The sequence below is a fragment of the Chrysochloris asiatica genome, unplaced genomic scaffold (genome assembly GCF_000296735.1).
Source record: "Chrysochloris asiatica unplaced genomic scaffold, ChrAsi1.0 scaffold00130, whole genome shotgun sequence".
In the NCBI taxonomy this organism is placed as follows: Eukaryota; Metazoa; Chordata; class Mammalia; order Afrosoricida; family Chrysochloridae; genus Chrysochloris; species Chrysochloris asiatica.
Genome location: NW_006408648.1, coordinates 6,514,927 through 6,540,519, shown reverse-complemented (window position 1 = coordinate 6,540,519; position 25,593 = coordinate 6,514,927). Strand labels below are relative to the sequence as shown.

Here is a 25,593-nt window from a genome sequence, read left to right as displayed (position 1 = left end):
CAATGTTCAAGTTGCCCATCCCTATCTACTCTTTGTGCGGAGGGGGTGGGAATCATCTGCAAATGTGGGTGTTCTTGCGTCTGTCCGCCCTCTTCTTATGAGCTAGTCGCTTTGCTCTCCACTCTTGTTCTCTGTGTCTGTGGCACTGACTCTGAGCCCATGAGTCCCCAGGTCTTGCCTCGCTGCTGATGGCTCGTATTTCTTGTGGGTAAATACCACATAGAGGAATTGCTGGATCATAAGGTATTTCTATTTCCAGCTTTCTGAAGAAGTGCCATATTGCTTTCCAGAGTGGTTTGGACCATTTTGCAATCCCACCAACAATGTAGGAGGGTCCCAGTCTCTGCATGCTTGCCAGCATTTATTGCCCTCTACTTTTTTGATCTTTGCTGTTATTGCTGGTGTGAGATGATACCTCATTGTTGTTTTGATTTGCATCTCTCTAATGGCTAGTGATCATGAACATTTCTTCATGTGTTTGTTGGCTGCATGGATCTCTTCCTTGGTGAAGTTTCTTTGCTTTTTTATCATCAAGCATTTGTTGTTATCTCCCCTTCTTTTTGTTCTTTCAGGGTTATGTCTTTATTCCTTTATTCTAATTTTAATGAGATTTTAATGAGTAAACACCTATGTCAAATGCACTGTATTTAATTAGAGTTTCCTATAAAGATTGTCTAGTTTTAAAATACCATTAATTGTTCATTTTTATTTCACCACCATGCAGAACTAGCAGAGCTGCCTTTGATACGGTTAGACTTTTCCTGCAACAAAATTACAACAATTCCTGTTTGTTATCGGAACCTCAGACATCTACAGATGATCACTCTAGATAACAATCCACTACAGTCTCCTCCTGCACAGGTAAACCATAGCTGAGTTTCAAGTATGTATGAACTTTTTTGGTTCGAGGATCAAATTTTAATTTTAATTTACATGTATTTATCTTTCTGTTGGAAATTCTTTAAAAATAAATTCACAAACATGTATTCTTTAGAAACATTAAATGGGATGAAAGAGATGTTTCTAGAATTCTTTTCTCTTTAACTAAATTGGTGTTTTAGATTTTTCTAATAAAACGTGAAATTTTTTCTAACGTAATTTGAGTTATTTCTTAATTTTAGTATGTTGTTGTTAAGTGCCCTCGAGTTGATTACAACCCATAGCGTCCCTATATAGGTTTTCCAAGGAGCAGCTGGTGAGCTTGAACTACTGACCTTGCAGTTCAAACAGCTTTGCAGTCTGACGTATTAGCCCACGGTGCCACACCCTTAATTGTAGCTAACATAAATATAGGGGACTTCAAAAATTCATGAGAATCGATTTTCCCCCTACCCCCCCACATTAGAGACAAATAAAAAATTCAGAACTGGAGCTTGCCAAAGCATTTTTGTGAACGTTGTTTTTGTGTTTTTCTTTTCTCTAAGTTTCTCATTTAACCAATTTAGTCTTTTGTTTCAGTGACTGAGATGAGACTCTTTAATAAATAAAGTCGCTTTAACTATACATTCTAGACGTCCTACAATCTGTTCAGTTTTTGTCGACCCATATTTTTCCCTCTGCAATTTATTTGTGATTTTATACAAGCCTATGATTCAAGCTTACCAGCTGCTCTTTGGAAACCCTATACTGGGTCGCTATGGGTCAGAAGCGACTCCACGGCACCTAACAACAACAGCAACATAACTATATGGCAACTCTAAAACTTTATGAATAAGAATTCATACTACAGAAGGATCTCATAATCTAAAGAATTTATATTTTAATTTCTGGGGGGAAAGTCAGCAAGTAGCAACAGAACCATATAATTTTAATATTTCACCATTTTCTTGTTCTCTCTTATAGAAAGAAAAGATTGAGAACATAATTGTACATGATGGTTGGATTCCTAAAAGCAGTTCTTGTCAACGTAATCCATAGGGAGAAGTAGGAATAATGCTTTAAATCCCTGACTATGCAAACCTAATCACTATGATAAAGTGTGATATTTGTTACAGCAAAGATAATTGTTTTTACTATTACTGTACAAGGGAACTTCAAAAAATTCATGGAAAAATAGAATTTAAAGATACTGGATTTTTTTCCATGAACTTTTTGAAGCCCCTTCATAGAAATGCTTTCTATTCTCAACTTAACGTTTAGTAAAAGGCTGGTTATGATAAAAAGGAGCATATATATTTCTGATAAGTAATAATTTGGTTATATTTATCTCTTTATTTAGATATGTATAAAAGGCAAAATCCACATATTTAAATACCTGAATATACAAGCCTGTAAGATTGCTCCAGACCTGCCTGATTATGATAGGAGACCCTTGGGTTTTGGCTCCTGGTGAGTATGTTCTATTCTTTCTCTCTCATATCCCATCTTATAGGGAATCAAATAAACTGCATCCATAAATTTGACTAAAAGGAAATAATCTGTTTTAACAATCTTAGTCTCATAATGCTCATAGTAAGTGTAGAATTGATTACATAGATTTGAATAAAGTGTTAAGTCAGGCACTGTTGGTATTTTGGACCAGATAATTCTTTGTTCTAAATTTGCTCTGCATGTTATTTGTGGCATCCCTACCTTCTACCCACTAGATGCCTACTAGTAACACCTTCCAGTACGACAAAACAAAAATGTTTCCAGACATTGCTAAATGTTCCTGGAGGGTGCAGTCATCCCCAGTTGAAAATCTTTAGCCTGGTTGATTACTAACCCTACCTCTGTTACTAACTAGCTTTTATGACTTAATTAAGCAATCATTCAAACTTTTTGGGCTTCATTTTTCCCATTGAAGAGATTGATTTTGGTTATCTTTCATATCACTTCAGAACCTTTGAATTTGTGTATCCTATAGGTATATTATAACCCCTGATTAATCTACTTGGCAATCCCAGTCATCTGCAGCAATCAAGTAATAACAATTAGATTCAAAAGACCTTTAAATAGGCAAAGTAAGTGCCCTAGTGAAGGTACAGGCATGCTCAAGAACTTTACTAAAAAGAGAGCCCCCCAGACCTTTTCTTTATTTATTGCTTTACTAAATGTCAACTTGATTCTGACACACAGAGATCCCATAAGGACTTATCAACTATTGTTTAAGAGCCTGATCCTAATGGTACAGCTTCTCAGTTTCCTAATATAAAACACATGAATAGGTTTCTATTTTGAGAGTTAGTAAATGTAACAAACACAAAAAATGATCTAAAGGCAAAAAAGAAAATTGTAAAAAGCAGATACATATTAAACAAAAATTCATGTTAGTAGTTGACTTTAAAGAGAAATAAATTCATTGTGAAACAGGCACAGAGGGATTTCAGGGAAATTGATAATGTCCCATGATTTTTTCAGAGCATGTCTGCTAAAGATACTCTATATCACACTATATGTGTGATATAGTCAATAATTTTAATTAAGAAAAAAACCGAAACACAGGCCACTGAGTGAATTCTGATTCACAGCAACCCTATAGGACAGAGCAGAACTACCCCATATAGTTTCTAAGGCTGTAACCTATATCAAAGCAGAATATAACGTATTCATTCCATGGAGCCACCATCCGTTCAGTTAGCAGCTGGGTACTTTAACCATTGTACCACCAGGGTTCCTTATAACTTCAGTAAGACACTTAAAAGCAGAAAAGCTCTAAAAACAGCAGTTTGAACCCATTAAGCATATATGCAACAATCTTTTACGATGTCACTGTATTACACAGCACAATATGGTATTGATGTTCATCAAGAAAATGCTAAAGTGTATTACTTATCATTTCAAAAAATGGAAGATATATATGATACCTTAAAATTTAAATGTTATTTCATGGAAATGGCTCACACAATTGTGAGTAAACAGCTCGTTCAACTATGGGAAATGGCAAGTCCCAAATCCCTGGGTCTGGGATCAGACTAAAAACCCCTGCTGGCTCACAGGTTTGCAGTAGTGGCAAATCCAATATCTGCAGGTCACTCAACAGACCAGAGACCTCTTCAGGCTTACATCCTAAGAACTAGAGGTCAGGCAATCAGAAGAGTGCAAGGTTAAGAAAAAGAGAGTGAGCTTTAGCGGAACATCCATTTATATACTGGAAACACAGCACAACCCCAAAGGAATCCCCCTTTCAAATGATTTAGCCTTTCATATCAGATCACAAAATGTAAAGTGATTACATTATGAAAGAACAAATGCCAAATCACTCAGAACCATAGCCCAGCCAAATTGACACATTAACATTAGCCATCACATCTCTGTCTCCCAGCCCTGATACCCACTAATGTTCTTTGGTTTCTGTATACTTGCTCATTTTATATAAAGTGAAATCATATAGTATTTGTCCTTTTGCACCTGACTTATTTTACTAAGCATGTTTTCAGGATTCCGCTATGTTGTGACATGCGTCAGAATTTCATTTCTCTTTATGGCTGAGTAATATTCCATTGTGTATACATGATATATACCACATTTTGTTGATCCATTCATCTGTCGATGGATGTTTTAGCTATTTCCACGTTTGGTTTATTGTAAAAAGTGCTTCAAGAACCTGATTTTTTTTTTTAATAGAGCAATGCTTATCATATAATTTTAAAAACATGTAACATGCTCTCAAAAACATCTGGCAAAAGATATGTGTATCTTTTGTTGTTGTCATGTGCTGTTGCATTGGTTCCGACTCATAGCCACCCTATGCACAACAGAACAAAACACTGCTTGGTCGTGCACCATCCTCACAGTCATTGTTAAGCTTGAGCCCATTGCTGCTGACACTTGTCAGTCTGTCTCGGTGGAGGTCATCCTCTTTTTCACTAACATTCCACTTTACTTAGCATGATGTCCTTCTCCAGGAACTGCTCCCTCCTGATAAATATGTCTGAAGCATGAGAGACTAAATCTTGCTATATTGGCTTATAAGTAGCATTCTGGCTTGTACTTCTGTTTGCTAAGAGATCAAATAAAGCTTGAATAATGGAGAAATCTTTAGAGGTCTAAATAGCATAAAGATGTCATTTTTCTCCAAAGGAATTACTAATTATAGATCTAATGCATTGCAATTCCAGTAATAATTCCTAATAATAACCTTTATTGTTTTCATTTTTCCAAAGCTATGACATAGCACTTGTAGTATAAGCACTGGACTGCTAACCACAAGGTTGGCAGTTTCATCCCACTAGCTGCTCCTTGGAAACCCTATGCAAGGTCTGTGTGAGTCAGAACCAACACTTTGGCACTCAACAACATGTTATTTTGTTTGCAATTGTTTCTGATCATTCTAGAAATTATTTTTATTAGTTGCATATGTTAAAATTTCCTAACTTTAACTCCTCATTCACCAGTAAATGAGATATTGTTACCTTTGAGTCTCACAGAGCTATAGATTAGTGGAATTGTGTTGTAGTTCTAAAAAACCAAACTCAATGCCATCGTGTCGAGTCTGACTTATAATGACCCTATAGGTCAGAGTTTGAACTGTAAGGTTGGTGGTTCAAGCTCACCAGCCACTCCTCTGAAACCCTATACAGGGTCACTGTGGGTCAGAACCGACTCAGCAGCACTTAACAACAACAAATAGGTCAGATAGAACTGTGCCATAGGTTTTCCAAGACTGTAAATCTTTACTGGAGCAGACTTCTGGAAAGTGGTTTACCTTTTGATTAGTAGTACTGTGTTTTAACCACTGTGCCACCAGGGATCTTGTGTTATAGTTGGATTTGTATTAATTCAAAGTATGGCCATGGAGTCAGAAGGTCTTGGTTCTAGCTCTGGCTCCCTGTGTAATTGGGCAATTCACTTAACCTTTCTGATCCTGAAAAATCTGATTAACTTAATTGTTCAGTGGATGTTGGCAAAAACATACTACATTTCTTTTGGCAACTATTGAAAAGATTTTTTAATGTTGTTTAAATGTATTTCTCACTAGAAAGATTTTAAAATTAGTCGTCTTAGCCTGGTTTTGCTGTGATAAAACACACACAGTACTTGCCCTTACAGGATAGACTCTGAATCAGTCATCAAAGCAGAGGGATCATGTAGACAGAGGACTAAGACAAACAAGCATTTGAAAGGTGGACTGACTTAAGTAGGACTTTCAAAATTAGAATATATTACCCATTTTATAAATAGTACATCTTTGTATGTAAAATATTTATGTACTTTCTCCATCTTACAAGACAAGATTTATGTTGTAATTGTGAGACTACTGTGTATTGTGGCAGTGATGGTTGTGTGCTGTGGAATAAATTCCAATTCATAGAAACCCTGTAAGGCAAAGTAGAACTGTATCATAGGGCTTCCTGACCTGTAGTCTTTATGAGATCAAAGCAGCTGGAGGGTTTGATAGGTTGGCAGGTTATTGCTTTAGCCACTGCACCACCAGGGTGTAGCATTAATAATTTATCAGCAAATCGATAGCCGTGGAATGAGAGTTAGTAGTAGTAGCATTTAAGAGAAGAAATCCATTATGATTATCATGTCTTTTGGTGGGATGGGGGGACTTTCAACTTTGCTGTGAAGCACAAGGAGGGCGATTGATTAGAAAGGGGGATGTCTACAAGAACTTTCTGTTAAAGTAGAAATACCATATATCATGACAGGACTGTTTATAACAATGATATGTTCATTTGTTAAAATAATACAGTTATGATGTGCATTTTAGTATATGTAAAATTTGTCTTTAAAAGGTAACCTATTAAAACATCTTAAACATTGGCTACCTAAAATGAGGGGGCAATAAAGGTATGAAATGATCAGCTTACAAGTTTTCAAGAGGGAGTTTTGTTTAAGAGTGTGTGGGAGAAGATAGAGTCCACAGTGAATAGTCTTCATCTTGTCTAGACAGATCTGGTGAAAAGAGATGGGGATAAGAATCTTACCATGACTAATTGTGATTGTCACAACTATAAAGGTAGAAGTTTTGTAACAAAAAGGGGGGAGTAGTTAATCTGACAGCCGAGAAACAAAGGACCCTAGGATCACCAAGGGAGAAGAGCATGAGCAGAATGTAAGACCCTATCCGGAGAAGCTGTGACACCAGAGATGGAGGCAAAGATGAGGACATGGAGAGAGGGAGTAGCTGAGGACTCTGGACTCATGGAAAGAGAAGGACTGAGAGCTGGTGGCCAGGAGGCAGACTTGCAGAATGTGCTCTTTGCTTGTTTAAATTTTATACTCCTGAGTGTTTTTGTTACATCATCCCTCCCCCCAAAAAAACAAAAAACAGAGGGAATAGAAGCAAATACTGTTGAATGGTGCACGGAGGTGATTGTAATCATTGCAGTGAAAGAATGAATGTAAAACCAATGTTCTCTCATGTAAATTATCACTCAATTCACTTAAAACTTAAGGAAAAAAAAAAAGGTACCCTATTAAAAATAACAACAAAGGAGGGCATGGGGAACCAGTTTTGAATATGGGTGATGAGTATAGTGTAAATGGGGCTCAGTATGCTATTCTATTTGTTGATTTTTTATTTGGAATTTTTCGTATTAAGAAATTAAAAGAATGCCGTATTCATTCTAAATAGTAAGATGACTAAATGCCAGAAAAATGCTTAGTGCAATTGCATTTGGTTTATTTTAAATATTTATTTTTAAAATATCAAACTTGACAGTGATACTAGTTATGTTTTGGCAGCCATGAAGAACTGTACTCAAGTCGCCCTTATGGAGCCCTTGATTCAGGTTTCAATAGCGTGGACAGTGGTGATAAGCGGTGGTCAGGGAATGAAGTAAGTGTTTCTCCTATTCTGCATGTTGTGACACCTGATTAAGAGAAAATAAGACATTGACAGTGGAAAAATATCTTCATTAAATTCAATATCTCATGGTGTAAAATACAGAAAAGTCAGTGGAGGGGCCAAAATACCACATAATCCTACCATCCAAAAATGGTACTATATTTCATCCCCATCTTTTTACCATGTGTGTTTTTATGTGTTTGCTACCTCATTGTGTTGTAGAAATAGTTCCATATTCTCCCAGAGAGCCAATTAAGAACTGAGCCAATTACAACTGAAGCCGGGGGTAAGGAAACAAATAGGACTGTAGGCTATGGGAGTTCTAGTGAAGAATATCTACATGCAAAATTAATACAGGTATCCTTTGCTTTTTGCAAGTTCACTTTACATCACTTTGCTTATGTGAAAGACCTATGTTGGTACCTGCATGAATAATTTATTTTATAAAAGTCAACAAAAGGCTAGTTCCTATGAGTTGGAGATTAAAGGTATTCAAACGGTTTGACTTTTTTAATATGTTAGGCCCCTTCATAGTGCTTGATATCAGTCATCACTTCTCTTCTTTCAAGTCCCATAATTCTGAAATATGCTGCAACATCCCACAAAACTCATAATTGGCAAATGGAATGGATCAGATAATTGTAGAAGTTGGCAAGTCCCAAATCTGTGGTTCAGAGATCATTCTGGAGGAATCTTCTTACCTACATAGTCTTAGAAGCTGAGGAACCTAATCGGCAGGTGAGACCACAGACTGTTGAAGCACAGGCCTGCCAGAGCTCATCAATCAGTTTAGGTGATGGGCCCAAGGTCCCACAAACTGGAGGTCAGACGTAATGAGCCAGATGCAAGATCCAGGGCAAGAGAGCAGGCTTTTCCAAAGCAGTCTTATAAATTGAAGTCAGATTTGAGTCACACCCTCTACTAAGGTGGGGTGGCATCCTTAGTCCTTAGTTCCAATGTAATTCAAAATGGGTCCATAATCACAGGCATAGAAGCTAGGATTTGCAATACATCACAAAATGGAGACATTTGGCTAGAAGCGCCAAAATAATTAGCTTCCCTGCAATACCTGTTTTCATTAATCAAAATAAAATCTAAATAAGGTTTTCACTTTTACCAAAAAAGTGAAAAAGTGAAACTATTGTTCATTGTTCATTTTGTAGCAAGCCATTAAGGAGGTAGCATCCACCTCAAGCAGCGAGAGTGGCCAAACTCCTTCCGCAGGAACTACATCAAAGCCACCATAGCATTGAACTGTGTCTGCGAACATTATATATGTTATTTTAGGTTTCTGTGTGGTTTCATAGGCCATTTTTGGGGTCTGGGAATGATAAAAAATAACATTCCCATATAAATTAATGGTAATTGCTTCTTTGCTTTATGCCATTTCAGCTTACAAAAGGCTTCATAGGAGTGCTGCATTTTTGGATAGCAGGGGAAGCTAACTTTCTTAATGAATCCTATTGTTTTTCTGCTGTGTTTAATTTCTCTCTTTTTTTTATTACTGAGGTATTTTATTTCAGCTATAAATTGGATTAAATGATTAAGTGTGCATTTGTTAGGTAGACTGATAAACCTCCATTATCATTGTTTCATTGAGAGGCCAAAGCAAATTCACTTTTAGACTGCAGGCCATTTGGAATTTGTAAGTAATTGCCTCTGTGGTTATGTCTAGGAGGTTGTGTCCATAGGTATGGATATATCCCTATAGATCAGACAGGTAGTATATGCAGAAAATTTATACACATGTGTACATTTATAGATATGTATACCCTGCTTTTTTTAATATAAAATTGAATGAGCTTATACTCAAACCTTTAATGCTTATCTTGTCTAAATTTTGAAATAATGTTTTTTAAATGTTTCTGCTACTTGTAAGCCTACAGATGAATTTTCAGATCTGCCTCTTCAAGTAGCAGAGATGACTAAAGAACAGAGACTACGAAGAGAAAGCCAGTACCAAGAGAACCGCAGCAGTTTGGTGGTAACAAATGGTGGAGGTAAGCATCAACAATGCTGAGGTCTCGGAAGTCTTTATATCACTGTCAGCTTTTTAAAGTGGTCTTTTTCACATTCACTCCTTTTGTTTATATACCTATACTTCTTCACTCTTCATATTCGATTGAAAAAGAACAGTTTTCATTGGGATTGAATTTTAATTTCTCTATTTTAGTTGTAGTTGAAATACAAGGTTTCTCATTTTTATTTTGGGGAAAAATTATCAAAAACGTTTCACCTAGATTAAATCATTGTTCATCCTGATGTAACTACTATCTTTGAAGTGCCATTCCTTTTTAAGATTCCTCTTTATTTCATTATCTGGCCTCTCTCAGTAAAATTTCTTGTTTACTTTTTCTTTCATCTGAAATTATGCTCTCCAGGAGTGTCTGAATTTCAATTTTTCTTATTCTGGCATTTAAAAATTTGTCATTTTTATAGTTTATGAACAGGTAGCGGGCTTTCTGCCTCCTCATGCTTCTGAAGCATACTCTTGATTTTAGCATTCGATTCCATATGAACTGCAAGGTCGGTGGTTCAAATTTAGCAGCTGCTCCTTGGAAACCCTATACAGGGTCGCTATGAGTCAGAACTGACTTGCTGGTACTTAACAGCAACAATTGGAGTCCTGCATTCCTGGTGTGTTGCTGTAGGATCACCACTGAACTTCGAACTACAAGGTCAGCAATTCATACTCACCAGCTGCTCCTTGGAAACCCTATGCAGGATTGCGCTGATTGGAACCAACTCGTGAACACTTAGCAACAACAGCAATTGGAATCCTGGTGTAGTACTGTTGGATAAACACAAGGTTTGACTCCTCAAACCTACCAGCCGCTCTTTGGAAACCCTATACAGGGTCACTGTGAGTCAGAACCAACTCAGCAGCACTTAACAGTAGCAAAACCAGCATAACCATGGTGAAATTTATGGGGGCAGGTGTAAGGGAGAAATAACTTGGTTTGTTAGAAATCAGTTCTCTTATCTGAGAAGAGCTTTTCTCTCTCACTGGTGATTTTAGCTAAGTGGTTGACTATGTTTTCCTTCCTATCTCATGGTTTTCTTACTCCTGTCCTTACCATTCTGATTCACATATCAGTAGTTCGTTTTGGTTTTTTTTTTTAATTTTTCCTTTATGTGAGATGTTGTTGTTGTTGTTATGTGCCGTGGAGTCGGTTCCGACTCATAGTGACCCTGCATAGGGTTTCCGAAGCTGTAAACCTTTACGGGAGCAGAAAGCCTCATCTTTCTCCCGCAGAACAGCTGGTAGTTTCAAACTGCCAACCTTGAGGTTAGCCGCCTGCTTCATAACCACTATGCTACCAGAGCTCCTATTTTATATGAGATAGCTCTTGTTAATTTGTTTTACACTTAAAATGATGTCTGGATATTTGTTGTCCAGTATTATAGCCACTGCCACATGTAGTTATTGACCATATGAAATGTGACTTTTCCAAATTTAGTAGAATTGTGTTAAGTAGACATCAGAATTTCAAGTCATTGTTTGAAAAACAGAATGTAAAATCTTGTTAATACTTTACATTGTTTATATGTTGGCTATAATGAGTAAAATATATTATTAATATCACTTATTCTTTTTTACTTATTCTTTAGAATATGTTGTTGTTGTTAAGTGCCATAGAGTCGATTCCAACCCATAGTGACCCTGTGTAGGATTTGCAAGGAACAGCTGGTGAGCTTGAACCACCGACCTTGCAGTTCAAATGATTTTGCAGTCTGACACATTAGCCCACAGTGCCACAAAGCACTAGAAAATTGAAAATTATATATTATTCACTTTTGTGAGTTTAATTCCATTTCTTTTAAATAGCACTGAATTTATATAGTATTTAAGTGATGCATTCTTGAAAGATGGTCATAGTAATAACTCTTTATGATTTAACCACAAGTTGTAGCACATTGAAAAAGTACATTTATATACCTGGTTTCTAGTGTGGATAAACTTAGATCCTTTCTATTTAAAAAAAAATAGCAGTTAAAAATATAATACACAGAAAGAGCCACAGTGGACTGAAGCATAGCAGCAATTGTGAAGGTGACTGAGGACCACCCGGGCATCTTTTGTTCTGTTGTTTTGTCGCTATTGGTCAGAACTGACTCGATACGTAATAACAATAAAACTAATAACATTAATTTGGTATTGATTGTAGTTACAAAATTAATTTTAAATAATTGAATTAGAAGAATAAATTGAAAAACAGATTTCTTCATACTCATTGTGTTCTCAGCAACTGCAACTTTTAGACAGTATATAGAACATCATGGGGTCCCTGGGTGATGCAAACAGTTAAATGTTCAACTACTAACTGAGAATGTGGTGGTTTGAATCCACCCAGACAGCGACTCCTCAACAAAAAGGCTATTTAAAACCCTGTGGAGTGCAGTTCAGTTCTGAAACACATGGGGTCTCCATGAGTCAGAAACAGCTCTGTAGCAATTGGTCTTATTATACTTTAATCAGAATTGATTCCGACTCATAGCAACCCTATATAGGGTTTCTTTTCGGAGGAGCAGCTTATGGGTTTAAACCATTGACCTTGGAGTTTGCAGCCCAGTTCTGATCCTACAGAACGACACCAGGAGTCCATAATTTAAGTTGAACATCATAAAATAATAGCTGGGGTTTAAAACTTTTCAGAGAAACCATCATAGCAGCATCTTATCTAATCTGCCATTTTAACTAGTTTTTTTTAAATAATTGCTTTTTAAACTTAAAACCAGTGGGACTTTTCCCAGCGTACCTGTTGAGATAATAATGTGACTTTAATGTTTTTTCCTCACCTCAAAGCATTTTGAGAAGGGAAAAATTCCTCAAATGATTCCCTCTTAGTCACAAACTGCTGCAAAATATCTGCAGTGCTGACCTCTAATTTTCCTATTTCCTAAATAGGAAAATCTTTGATTAGCATTTAAATTAAAAACTTTTAATTAACAACAATTACAGGAAGAGAAGTAGTAGTCAATGTCTATTTCTTGCCCAATCTAATTTTCTCTTATACTTTTTTTTTGACCTTCTATTTTCTTTTGAGTTGATTGTACAAGGGTTTTCACCTTCCAGATTTGTTTTGGGGTTATGCTTAAGCCCCAAACCTAAACATGAAAAGAAGTAGGTGCACCTATTATTCTTTAAAAATCAGTCTCTCTGTTTGTCTTACTGACTCAACCTGCTTTCTTTAAAACAGTTGTTGTTACGTGCCATCGAGGTGGGTCCGACCATAGAGATCCTGTATAGAGTTTTTGAGGAGTGGTTGGTGAGCTTGAACCACCGACCTTACAATTCAAGCCAACTTTACAGTCCTGCGCACAGCACTATACCACAGTTGTTGTTGTTAAGTGCCGTGGAGTTGGTTCCGACTCATAGCGACCCTGTACAGGGTTTCCGAGGCTGTAAATCTTTACGGGAGCAGAATTTCTCCCGCGGAACAGCTGGTAGTTTCGAACTGCTGACCTTAAGATTCACAGCCCAATTCGTAACCACTACGCTACCACAGTTAGGAACTACCAAAAGAAAAAAATAGAGGTCTAAATTTCAATAATGTTCATTGTTATTGCATCTCTAGTGAATTAAGATTGGCATTATCTGGGTTCATACTTTTGTGAATGGCCATGAATTAAATAATAAATACTACATGATTTAAACTTTTTCTCATTTCTCCCCCTTTCAGAGTAGAAAATGTTGGAGAAAAAGAATGCGATTTAAATAAGTGCTTACTCTGTTGGCTGTCTAATCTGAATGCTCTTTCTGGTGTGTGTGTGTGTGTGTGGTGTACAGTGGAACATGATCTGGATCAGATTGATTACATCGACAGCTGTGCTGCAGAGGAAGAAGAAGACGAGGTGAGGCAGCTCAAGGGCCTGGACTCAGACAGTCTCAGTTCACAGTTTATGGCATATATTGAACAGCGGCGAATCTCTCATGAGGTAGTACATACATTTAAGCCTAAAGATGTTGCTGTCACCTTGTAATCACACTTCATAATAGGATGAATGTCTGCCATTCAATGCTTTGTTGGTTCAGGTCTATTTATTATGTTCAGTTCTTAATTTTTCCCCCTGAATTTTACAGATTTATTCCGAAATCAGGCAGTAGTCTCAAGTAGAGTTTATTGGTCAAACATGAAGACACATCATCAGGATTTTGAAAAGGGAATAAAAGTAGTCTTAAGAGTCCTAATGTGCCTCTGTAGGATAAGTACTGGACTGCTAACCATAAGGTTGACAGTTCAAACTCACCAGCTGCTCCATGGAAACTATAAAGGGTCACTATGAGTTGGAACTGACTCGATGGCACTTAACAACAAGAGTAAACAAACACCTTTAAAAAGAAAAAACACAAAGAAATATGATGTTTTCATTATTACTTTTATTGCCTTAATTATTACTAACTGGGAAATCATAGTTTGATCAGTAATTAAAAATTGAATCAAAAAGCTGATTTTTCGTGCAACTTGCAAATTAGAATTTATAGTAAGTTTAATTATATTAGATCTTTTATGCTAAGTTACACAGAATATAAATTGTCTGCCATTAAAATTCTTGGGTATCTCTTACAGTGGGGTATTGAATCCTTAGACAACAAATGAGCATTCAACCCACTACAGATTCTCTGCCAATTCCCCAAGGGTTGAAAGTGGAAGTAGCATTCTTGAATGTTATCTAGTCAGCATAATAGAATGGCTCCATTTCAGTATGTGTGATGTTGATGTCTGGAGTTGGTCAGACTCTAAGCAGGGGTTATTTCAGAAACACTTGGGGCCTTTTTGAAGAATGATGTATTTCGCTTCTTAGAAATAAAGAATAATCACTTCAAGTGGGATATGCTGTGGAGTGATAATTTCATTCCTTCCAAAAAAAGTTTTGGTTTTCCTATCTGAAAGCTTTTGAACATAGTTTTTTTTGTTAGTGTTTGGGAGACACTCTTGTATTTAAAGTACGATAAAATGGTAAAAATCTAAGTCCTGCAGCCCAAAGATCACAATATCCCAGGTAATTGATGAAATTACTTGTGATTCAGGCTATAGGAATCCTGCTAGAGCAAAGGGCAGCTAATTTGCAATAAAATTAACAATGACTCATTATACCCTTTAAAGGGAATCCTTTTTCTTTTCTTTCCTCCTTTTCTTTTTGATTTGGTCTTCCTCTTTGATTGTTTTGTGATTCATTCAGCTAGAAAGATGTGATATTTCTAAAAATGGAAATTCCCATTATACTACTGGTAAAAAATTACAATACTGTTTATTTAATCCTATTTTTGTGATTATCTCATGAATATATTTTTTTAATTCCAACTACCTATTTTCTGTGGAAATATTTTTATATTTTTTTATGGCTATGTAATAAGGGGTTCTAAAATTTGACATCCTAAAAAATTGGATGAAGCACTATTATTTTAGATGGCTTAACAACCAGTAAAGAAATATCTTATACTTCTGCATATTATCTAACAGTGCATTACTAAAAGATTAAGCTGTGTGAAATCTAAAACATTTTGTTCTTATTTAAATTTATTATAACTCTCACATCACAAACCACACCTTCCTGAATACAGTATCACTCATATTTATTTTTAAACTAGGACAAATACCACATTAGTTTTGTATTGAGAATTCCATACACTTCTTGCAGTAATTGAAAATAATTGCAGTATCGTAAAACCAGGATGGTAAGTCACTGATAGAACATAAATCTCCCTGCCATCTAGTCAGTACCAACTCATGGAGACACCCTGTGTGTCCAGAGTAGAACTGTTACATAAGGATTTAAGGCTGTGACCTTTCAGAAACACATCACTGGCTTTTTCTTCCAAGGTGTTTCAGGATGAATCAGACACATAACTGTTTGCCCTACCTAGGCACTCTTGATAAAAGAAAATTTTGCATTTACATGAAGATTCTATAATAGCTCATTTTAAATGATTTCATGTCCCAGATTGTAGACACTCAGCTTTAATACTTTGAAGTAACTGACGAATTATGTGTAATATACCTATTTCATGGTAATATATGGTAAGTAGTTACATTTGATTTGTGGTTATCCTTTTTGGATACATTATTTTCCTTGAAGAATACCCCTTTAATAATAATTTTGGTGCTTAAATAAAATTATATTTCTATAGATTTTTTTTAATTGAAAAAAATATATGCTCTGTTGATCTGTAAGCCTCTGCTTTTAATTTGTAGTTTATTTTGCATGAAACTTGCTAAAGTATAGTGTCACTTTAGCGAGTTTAATTTTCCTCAGTAATCCATTTAAAAAATAATCATAGCCTTAAGATTATAAATAAATTGCCAGTAGTATTTTGCTGTAGAATCAGCACTAGATTGCTAACCACAGAGTTGGCAGTTCAAACCCACTGGTCACTTCTCAGAAACCCTATACAGGGTTGTTATGAGTTTGAACCAACTTGATGGCACTTAACAACAACAACCATAATTTATCATAACTTGAAATTGCTTTTTACTTTATCTTTATATTCCACCAAATATCACTAGAACTGTATGTATAACCAGTTGGTAGAGGTGAAGAAATGTAGTTTGCCCATTGAATGCTCTACTACTAGAAGTATTCAAGGGGCTCAGCAACTGTCAGGGTAAGGTAAAAAGCAGTATCTATCCTGGGAGGAATTTGTACTAGATGACCTCTAAGATCCTTCCCAACTCTATACAGTCTTACCATTCAGTAAATATCACTATGGATGCTGGCACTGTAGGATAAGCACTGGACTGCTCACCATCACCAGCTCCTCCACAGGAGAAAGATGAGGCTTTCTCCTTCTGTTAAGATTTACAGCCTTGGAAAGCCTATACAGGGTCTCTATGAGTCAGAATCAACTTGATGGCAGGGGGTTTGGTTTGGTGTGGTCACTATAATTGATATAATACAGTGAGAAGGAAATCTCAGAAAATGAACTTTGGTAGATTATCAATATTTTTGCATTTATCAAGGCAATAATACGGCATATAATGCTTTTAAAAATAAAAGTTCAGTGAGGAACTAAGCGATGGTGGCCAGGAGGCAAACTTGCAGCATGTGCCCTTTTGTGGTATAAATTAATTGTATATGCCTGAGTGTTAAAAAAAAAAAAAAAAAAGCTAAAGTGAATAGAGAGAAACATTGTTAACTGATGGTACATGGAGGGATTATAATCATTGTAATGAAACAAGGTGTATGATTTGTTAAATGTAAAACTGATGATCTGCCCTGTAAACTTTTACTCAATCCACAATAAAAACTTAAAAAAACAAAAACAAAAATCTGTAACTTTATGACAAAGGTTTCTGAAAAAGCCATTAACATTGTTTGGGGCAGTCATGTCCCAGGATGTAAGGTGCCTTGATTCAATGGGACATAAACTATATCACGTGATGAGAGCCATAGAAATCTGAGACAAGAGTAACAATGTAGCTAGATTGGTTCCTAGAGGAGTAGAAGAGGTCTGACTGTATGGGGGAGGGCAAGACAGTCTTTCAGAGAAGGATTCGGCCCTCCAGATCTGTCAATAAAACATATGTTGATCTTCAAAAAATAAATAAAAGTTCACATTTAAAGATTCTATTAAAATGTATTTTTAGTGTAATACACAAATCCCTAATGCCAAGTTGAATGTGAAGTGTGCAAGCATAGTATTCTGGGAGTATTTATTAACTTGGCTTACTTTTCTTTTGTGGTCTAGGGTTCCCCAGTTAAGCCAGTAGCCATTAGGGAGTTTCAAAAATCAGAAGATATGAGAAGGTTTGCACATCATAGCAGGTATGAAAAAATCCTATTCTTTTATTTCTGTCTGAAAACTCCCAAGAGCGTGAAATAATGTTTGTTTTATGCAGATCTATGTTTAATCTTCATTCAATACTTAATTAGAATGCCACGTGCTTTAGGCACCATGTAGTTTGAGCTATTTGCTGTTGTACTCATGTGACAGAAAAAGAGGTAAAATGGATATGTTGTTGTTAAGTGCCATAGAGTCGATTCCAACCCATAGTGACCCTGTATAGCGTTTCCGAGGAGCAGCTGGTGAGCTTGAACCGCCGACCTTGCAGTTCAAACAGCTTTGCAGTCTAGCGCATTAACCAACAGCACCATACCAGGACTCCTTGCCTCTAAATTCAGGTCTGTCTAAACCATTATCTGTACAATTAATTTATTTGAAGATACTTAATAGTGATAAAGGAGTTCTGGTAGCATAGTGGGTTAGCAGTTTAAATCTAACAGCTGCTCCTTGAGAGAAAGATGAGGCTTTCTGTTCCCATAAAGAGTTACAGTTTTGGAAACCCTATACAGGATTGCTATGAATCAGAATTGACTCCACAGCGAGTAATCAGTGTCAATAGCAGGTATTTTAGTGATAATATCTGGATTTATGGGCAAAAGGAATACATGAATTTCAGGAGTACTGAAATGTTTCATACTTAAACCTTTGAGTAGATACTAGAGATGGACAAGGGCTGGAGTATGTATCTTTGTTCCTTTCTCAATTCTTACGATCTTCCCTCTATATTGACTTCTTCACAAAACAAGTTAAAAAAAAAATAGCTTGATAATTTTGAGCACTGCCTCTCATTGTAGAATTCCAAAATTATTCTTTCCATGAACTAACTGTATTACAGTAGTTGGTAAAATTCCTAGCCGTTAGTCCTTTGCCTCTGAGTTGTTTTTATGAAGTCTTTAAGCAGCAGACTTAATATGCTGATTCTTAACTGACAGTAAATGTGTTGTGTAGAAACTAGTCACACAGTGCTATACTTATATTTGAGGAGGTATTAAAATGATCATAAAGAGAGGAGAAAAAAATGTGGGGAGGATAATATAAGAATGAAATGTCATCACTTGTTACAGTTTTTGTCAGTTAGTTCATGGGGATATAGTTAAATATGATATGCCTTGAAATTTTTCTCAAAGTGACTTTTTAATTGCCATGTGTCCATATTCTGAAGGTATGAGCCTTGGAGGTTCTCCTTCTATACAGGGACTTCCTGTTCTATTTTCCACCTTCAGTGGATCTAGGCTTATTTCTTGTCCCTCTCACCTCCTACACTCATCATAGGTGAGACTCAGGATCTCCAGAAAGGTTCACTTACCATATGTATTAGTTTTCTGTTACTTTCATAAGAAATTACCATTTACTTGGCATCTTAGAAGCCCTGGTGGTGCTGTGGGATAAGCATTGTGCTATTAACTGCAGGGTTGATGGTTCAAATCCACCAGCCCCTCCGTGGAAGAAAGGTGAAGTTCTCTGCTCATATAGGGTCATTGTGAGTTGTAATTGACTCTATGGTAGTGGGTTTTAATAGCTGCTTCAAGAGACACTGTTTGTTCTATCAGAGTTCTGTTGGTTTGGAGTTTGGGCAATAATGACTGGGTTTAAAACTTAGGGTTCAAAGGTGATAGTCTAGGTGTCAACTGGTCTGTATTCTAATTTAGAAACTCTGGAGGAGAAATTCCTTCTGGCTCTTAGAGGTTGTTGGCAGAATCACTTCCATGTATTTGTAGGACTGGGACACCTAAAAACAGCATACTCAAGGGTCAGGAGTTAGTAAAACTAATGTTTACTTCTTCATCAAGTACATTCTTAATTTGGAACAAAAATGTTTTTAACTGTAAGGGCATGACAAAGAATACAACCTAGTACAGTTTCTTGTCACTGCCTGATTCATGCTAAGACCCCAATAGCCTTACCAACCATTGTTTTCGTGTTATTGATGCTTAAATATAAACTCAGTAGATAAGGCAAATAAGGTCTTAATGTTATTTATAAAAAATAGTTTAGAAAGTAGGGTGCTTAACGGTTCTTTGACCACACTTTGAGAGCCATTGCTTTTAGAGATTACCCAAATGATGCCATAAAGGAGTCTCTGGGTCTTCAAAGGATCAGATCTAGGAAAGATGAAAATTAGTCAGAATTCTTGGTGAGTCCTGCCAGCTCCAGCTAAGCTGCCCTAGGTATACCGCTACTACTGCCGTGCCCAAATTCTGTAACATACACTCTGCATATCCAGTTCTAGAAAATGAAAAAGGATGGTAATGGGTACCCACTTTCTACACATTTGTATCCAGGTAAATAATTAGAATCATTAATAATTATTGTGTGTCTGCTTTGTACGAGAAATAGCATTTCACATAATACCTCGTTTGCTCTTCCTAACATTCCATTGAGATAGGCATGATTACCCTCATTTTGTAAATGAGAAAGCTGAGGCTTGAGGAAGTTAAATAACTTACCTAGTTTATTCTGTTAAGCTAAATCATGGAGCCTTTTGGGTTTATTGATATGTAATAATGGTGACTTGGATCTATTCAAAATTGCTTTTACTTTGGATTATTCTCAAAGGAAATATTAGACAATGTAGTCTTGGCAGATCGAAGTGCCCACCAGTCAGAAGTGTAGAAAATTATGGGCTTGCTGCCCTTAGCTACTTCATTGTTCAAAAACAACTTGTATTATCATGTGCTACAATATTCTACTCCTCAACAACCTTTATCACCCACATGAAATGTATAGGTTCCAATCCTTGAAACACCAGCACTGTGGGAATCTTCCCTTATCTGAGCCTGTGCTGTTGGACTTAGGAGTTTTCCATTTATACTCTATTACCCATTAAAAAGCGGAGTCCTTGTGTGGCGCTGTGGGGTAATGCGTCAGACTGCAAAGCCATTTGAACTGCAAGGTTGGTGGTTCAAGCTCACCAGCTATTCCTAGGAAACCCTATACAGGGTTGCTGTGGGTCTGAAACGGCACTTAACAACAACAACCCATTAAAAAGGAGTCCTGGTGTGTCACTGTGGGTCAATGTGCCAGACTGCAAAGCCATTTGAACTGCAAGGTTGGTGGTTCAAGCTCACCAGCTGTTCCTAGGAAACCCTATACAGGGTTGCTGTGGGTCTGAAACGGCACTTAACAACAACAACCCATTAAAAAGGAGTCCTGGTGTGTCACTGTGCCAGACTGCAAAGCCATTTGAACTATAAGGTCGGCAGTTCAAGCTCACAGTTGCTCCTCTACAGGGTTGCTATGAGTCGGAAGCGACTCAACAGCACTTCACAACAACAATAACAGCCCATTTAAAAGCAGCAGGTCTTCGATTCAAACTCATTCATGACTAACTCAAAATAATTGCTCTGAACCACTACGCCATGCTACTTCTTTCAGACTCATGGGACTGTACTAATTAATTTTTCATTCTTTATTTAGTATATCCCAGTTAAAGGTCTTAACTTACCAGCCCTTTCCCCTTTTCTTTCCTTGACAAAGTCTGACTGACTAGCACTGACTGGGATTGCTAAGATAAAAGTTGGCAAGGATTAGTAAAACTTGAAAAGGGGGTTTTCAGATTGAATATAGGTATTTGAAATCTTGGCTAGGGAAAATATTAACTATTGTATTCTGTACCTTTTAAAAGTTATAAACAATTCTGTCACATTTGATGCTTAGGAACTTAAAAAAAATTATGAATACTCAAATATTTGGAACCAACATAAAGCATATGGATAGGAAGAGAATAATAGTGTAGTTCAACTTTTTGTTTTCTTATTTATCCCTTCTCTTCAAAAATAAAAAAAAGTATAATATTGAAGAGTGTTTCTCAATGAGGAATAGCTCCTCTTCAAGGGAATATTTGAAAATGTGTTTATGTGCTATGGAGATTGGTTTCCAAAATGACTGCTAGTGTAACTGGTAGAGAATAAGTTTAAATTACCTATGCTTGGCAAAGGAACTCTGCTGGTGCAGTGGGTTAATCATTCAGCTGCCAGTCACAAGGTCAGCAGATCTGCAGGAAAAGCATGAGACTGTGTGCTCCTTAAAAAGTTATAGTCTTGAAAATCCTGTGGAGCAGTGCTACTCTGTCTGTAGGGTCATTATGACTACTCAGTATCATTTCTCAAATACAGCCTGCACTGCCACCTTATATTCTCACATAATAGGCTTCCTCTTTGCCTCCATCTTTAACTTTTCATAGCTTAATGTTTGCTATCTCAGGCAGTTAAAAAAATATATTTATGTCTGTATGCTTTTAAATCTGTATGTTCTTCCCTTTCTCCTTTTAATTTCTACCTCTGTGAAGTGGGAAAAAATGTAGTTTAGTTAAAACAAAACCCTAGAGTTTAGTAACCTTAATTCTAATTGAGGCTCTGTCAGTAGATAACCTCGCACTTACCAGATGAAGGGCCTGCATTTTCTCATTTGTAAAATCAATGACTTAGGTACCATGATTTCTGAAGTTCTTTCTAGTTCTCTAGACTGCATGCCTTATCATTGAAAATTCAAACTGCTGTAGAATCAGTTAGCTAAGGATTCAAAACCGCTTCTACAACTTACTTGTTATGTCACCAGACATTACTTTGATGTATAAGTTTTCTCAATTGTAGAATGAAGATTATGTAAGTCTTTACTTCATAAAATTGTGAGGAGCAATTAAGAAATACTTTGTATATAAGTCTCTTAATACAGGAAGTATTTAGTACATCGTAAGAACTCAATGAGTGTTAATTTCTATATACTCAGAAAAACACTATCCAAAATTATACTACTCAGTTTATAAATGCAAAAGAATATTCTATTGCATATCAAACAAAAAGTCCCAATTTAAAAAGAAAAATAAGATCTAGAAAAGTAATTTTAGAGATTGGGCTCTTTGGAGAAGGTTTCACAAAGGAGACAAGACTTAATGACTTTTAAAGGGTGGGTAGATTTGGATGAGAAGGGGCAGAAATCTTGTACTTTAATATTCTTTCAGGCACAGGGAGGGACATCATATTAACAAAGACTTGCTGTTAACTTTAAGTAATTAATCAGTAGTAGTTGAAGGAATTAATATGATGAGTATAGGGATCTTGCTAGGGAAAAGATTCCATAGAGAGAATGTTGTTAGGTGCTGTCAAGTTGGTTCCGACTCATAGCAACCCTGTGCACAACAGAACGAAACACTTCCCAGTCATGAACCATTCTCAAAATTGTTACCACTGAAGCTTATTGCTGCTACCACTGTGCCAGTATATCCTCTTTTTCTCTAACCCTCCACTTTACCAAGCATGATGTCCGTCACCACGGACTGATCCCTACTGATAATATATTTGAAGTATGAGTGACGAAGTCTCTCCCTCCTGCCTAGAATTCTAAGGACCTTTATGGCTGTACTTCTCCCAACACAGATTTGTTTGTTCTTTTGGCACTCCCTACTTGGGATATATATTAAATGGGATAAGAGACCTGAATGCCAGGTTGAAATTTTTGTATTTATTAGTAGTAGGTAGTAAGAAACCACTGGAACTTTAGATTTTTAAAATTTATTTTATTTCTTTAATAGCACACTGATTCAGTGCATTTAAATTAACTCTGCAATCTAACAGACTAATAATCATAGTTTGAAAGTACAGGCTCTAAATATCAAAAAGGCACTGCTCCAAACCCCCCTCCAAGACTGAAACTCAAAGGGAACACAAGAGGAGGCATGCAAGCTTGTTGGTGACCACATTGGTCTTACTGGTAAGTGGAAGAAGGGGAAAGGCAGCAATGAAGAAATGGGCTGAGTTCAAAAACATTCCATAGACTCCTGTTGACGTGGAGATAAGAAAGAGAAGAGGAAGAGCTGGTTGGTCCAAAGTGTGGTGAGACCTGGGGACAGCTGAGCCTATGGACAAGGACATAACCACAGAGGGCTAGAGCTGAGAGTGAAGCATCCAGCTGATATGAAGTGAGAGGAGATGCACAAGAACACCCAAACTTGCAGATAGCCTTGATGGCATGATAATCAGAACTCGACTAGAGGAAGGGGAAAAAAAAAAACAAAACATATATATATATAACTTATTTATTTATTAAATAAAGGAAACGAGGGTAAATTGCTACAATTTGATGACGACCTATATTCATGGATGTAGTAGCTCAAAATACCAACAGAGAGGGAAGGAATCTTCATATCAAGTATCACTGCTATCCCCTCTGTATTATAGGGTAGATAGGGATAGGCAACTTAGACATTGGCTACCTAAAATGAGGGGACAATAGAGACATGAGGTGAGTGGCTTACAAGTTTTCAAGAGGGTGTATAGTTTAAAAGTGTGCAGGGGAAGACAGCATCCCCACTGAATAGTTTTCATCTTATCTAGATGGGTCTGGTGAAAAGAGATGAGGATAAAATTCTTATGATTTAATAGTGAGTAATTATTATCATGACTATCTGTGACTGTCACAATTGTAAAGGTAGAAGTTTTTTTAACAAAAATGAGGGAGTAGTTAATGTTACAGTCCAGAAACAGAGGACCCTAGGACCATCAAGGGAGAAGAGCACAAGGAGAATGTGGGACCAGAGATGGAGGCAGAGATGGGGACATGGAGGAAGGGAGCAGCTGAGGACTCTTAAATTCATGGAATTAATGTGAATGAGAGCTTGTGGCCAGGAGGCAGACTTGCAGAATGTGCCGTTTGATGGTTTAGATTATTATATATGCCTAAGTGTTTTTAAAAAATAAAACTAAAATGAATAGAGAGAAATAACTGTTAACTGTGTTAACTGATGGTACATGGAGGGGATTTTAATCATTGTAATGAAACAAAGTATATGATTTGTTGAATGTAAAACTGATGATCTTCCCTGTAAACTTTCATTCAATTCACAATTTGAAAAAAAAAAAGGCACTGTTCAATGTTTTTTGTTTTAGAGATACAGTTGAGCTAGCTCAACTTCATAAGTATGGTCCAGGAATGAGATAGATGCCAAACTGTAAGAATTCACATCATTTTTTTTAAAAAAGCTTTTTTATTATAAATTGAGTGAAAGTTTACAGACAAGATCATCAGCTTTACATTCAGCAAATCATACGCTTTGTTTTATCTCAAGGATTACAATCTCCTCCATGCAATAAGAGTTACCTTGCTTCCTCCCTGTGGTTCCCACCTACACTCTACCCCCCCTTACTATTCCTTCTCAACTTTTAACTTTAGGAAAATATTGCCATTTTGATTCTGAATGATTGACCATTCCATGGTGAGCATACCTTGCCAGTGTTGTCTCCCCACAACCACCCCTCAAACCCATCTACTGCTTATCTGAAAATTGGACCACAAGGGTCAGTTCCTCTCCAGACCTGAAGGATAATCAATGACCATAGTCTCAAGTTCCTCTAGTCTCTTTCTGACCTATAAACCCAGTTTTTTGTTTGTTTTTAAAATAATTCTATGTTTGGTTCTACATTTTCTCCCACTCTGTCTGCAACCCACTAATGTAATCCCTTTCAGAGCAGTTGGTAGTGGTAGCTGGGCACTGTCTAGATTTTTTGGTCTCAGAGTTGTGGAGACTGATGTTCACATACATGTTCCATTAGTCCACTGGACTCATTGAGTCCAAACCTTTTCAATTCTTATCGCTCTTCTTTCTTCTGCACATGGAGAGACCAATAGCTTCACCTTAGACAGCCACTCATGAGCTTTCAAAATCCCATAAACTACTCACACAAGCAGGATGTAAAACGTTGTCTTTGTGGACTATGTTATATCAGTTGCCCCTAGTATCCCCAGAGACCATAGTCCTGAGCCCCCAAGCCCATCAACTCATTGCCTTAAGACGTATGATAACGTATAGGAAATTTTCATCATTTTGCTAACTGAATGCTCCACCACATTCATAGTTGTCTTTGCAGGAAGGGTAAATACTCAGTACAAATATCTTCTTTGAAATTTTATATATTTGAAGGATATATCAATTTATATATGCGTCCTCTCCTTTCTTGCATATTACCCTCCTCTGAGCTAACAACCTGAGTCTACCTTATAGTCAGTGAATTACTTTCCCCTCCCTTCCACCCCTATATTCCACCTGAATTTAGAGATCATCTAAAGAACAGATTTGATACATTAAACACCAAAGACC

At 36.7% G+C, this 25,593-nt stretch overlaps 1 protein-coding gene across 1 annotated transcript in view; it reads left to right on the top strand.

The window, feature by feature from the left end:
- Nucleotides 1-25,593, top strand: part of LRCH3 (leucine-rich repeats and calponin homology (CH) domain containing 3) — a 140,647-nt gene that overhangs the window by 77,568 nt on the left and 37,486 nt on the right. The window contains exons 5-10 of the mRNA XM_006869380.1: nucleotides 725-861; nucleotides 2,219-2,328; nucleotides 7,612-7,705; nucleotides 9,594-9,714; nucleotides 13,506-13,654; nucleotides 17,406-17,482. Coding sequence (XP_006869442.1) covers nucleotides 725-861; nucleotides 2,219-2,328; nucleotides 7,612-7,705; nucleotides 9,594-9,714; nucleotides 13,506-13,654; nucleotides 17,406-17,482 — 688 coding nt within the window. The remainder of the gene's footprint in view (nucleotides 1-724; nucleotides 862-2,218; nucleotides 2,329-7,611; nucleotides 7,706-9,593; nucleotides 9,715-13,505; nucleotides 13,655-17,405; nucleotides 17,483-25,593) is intronic.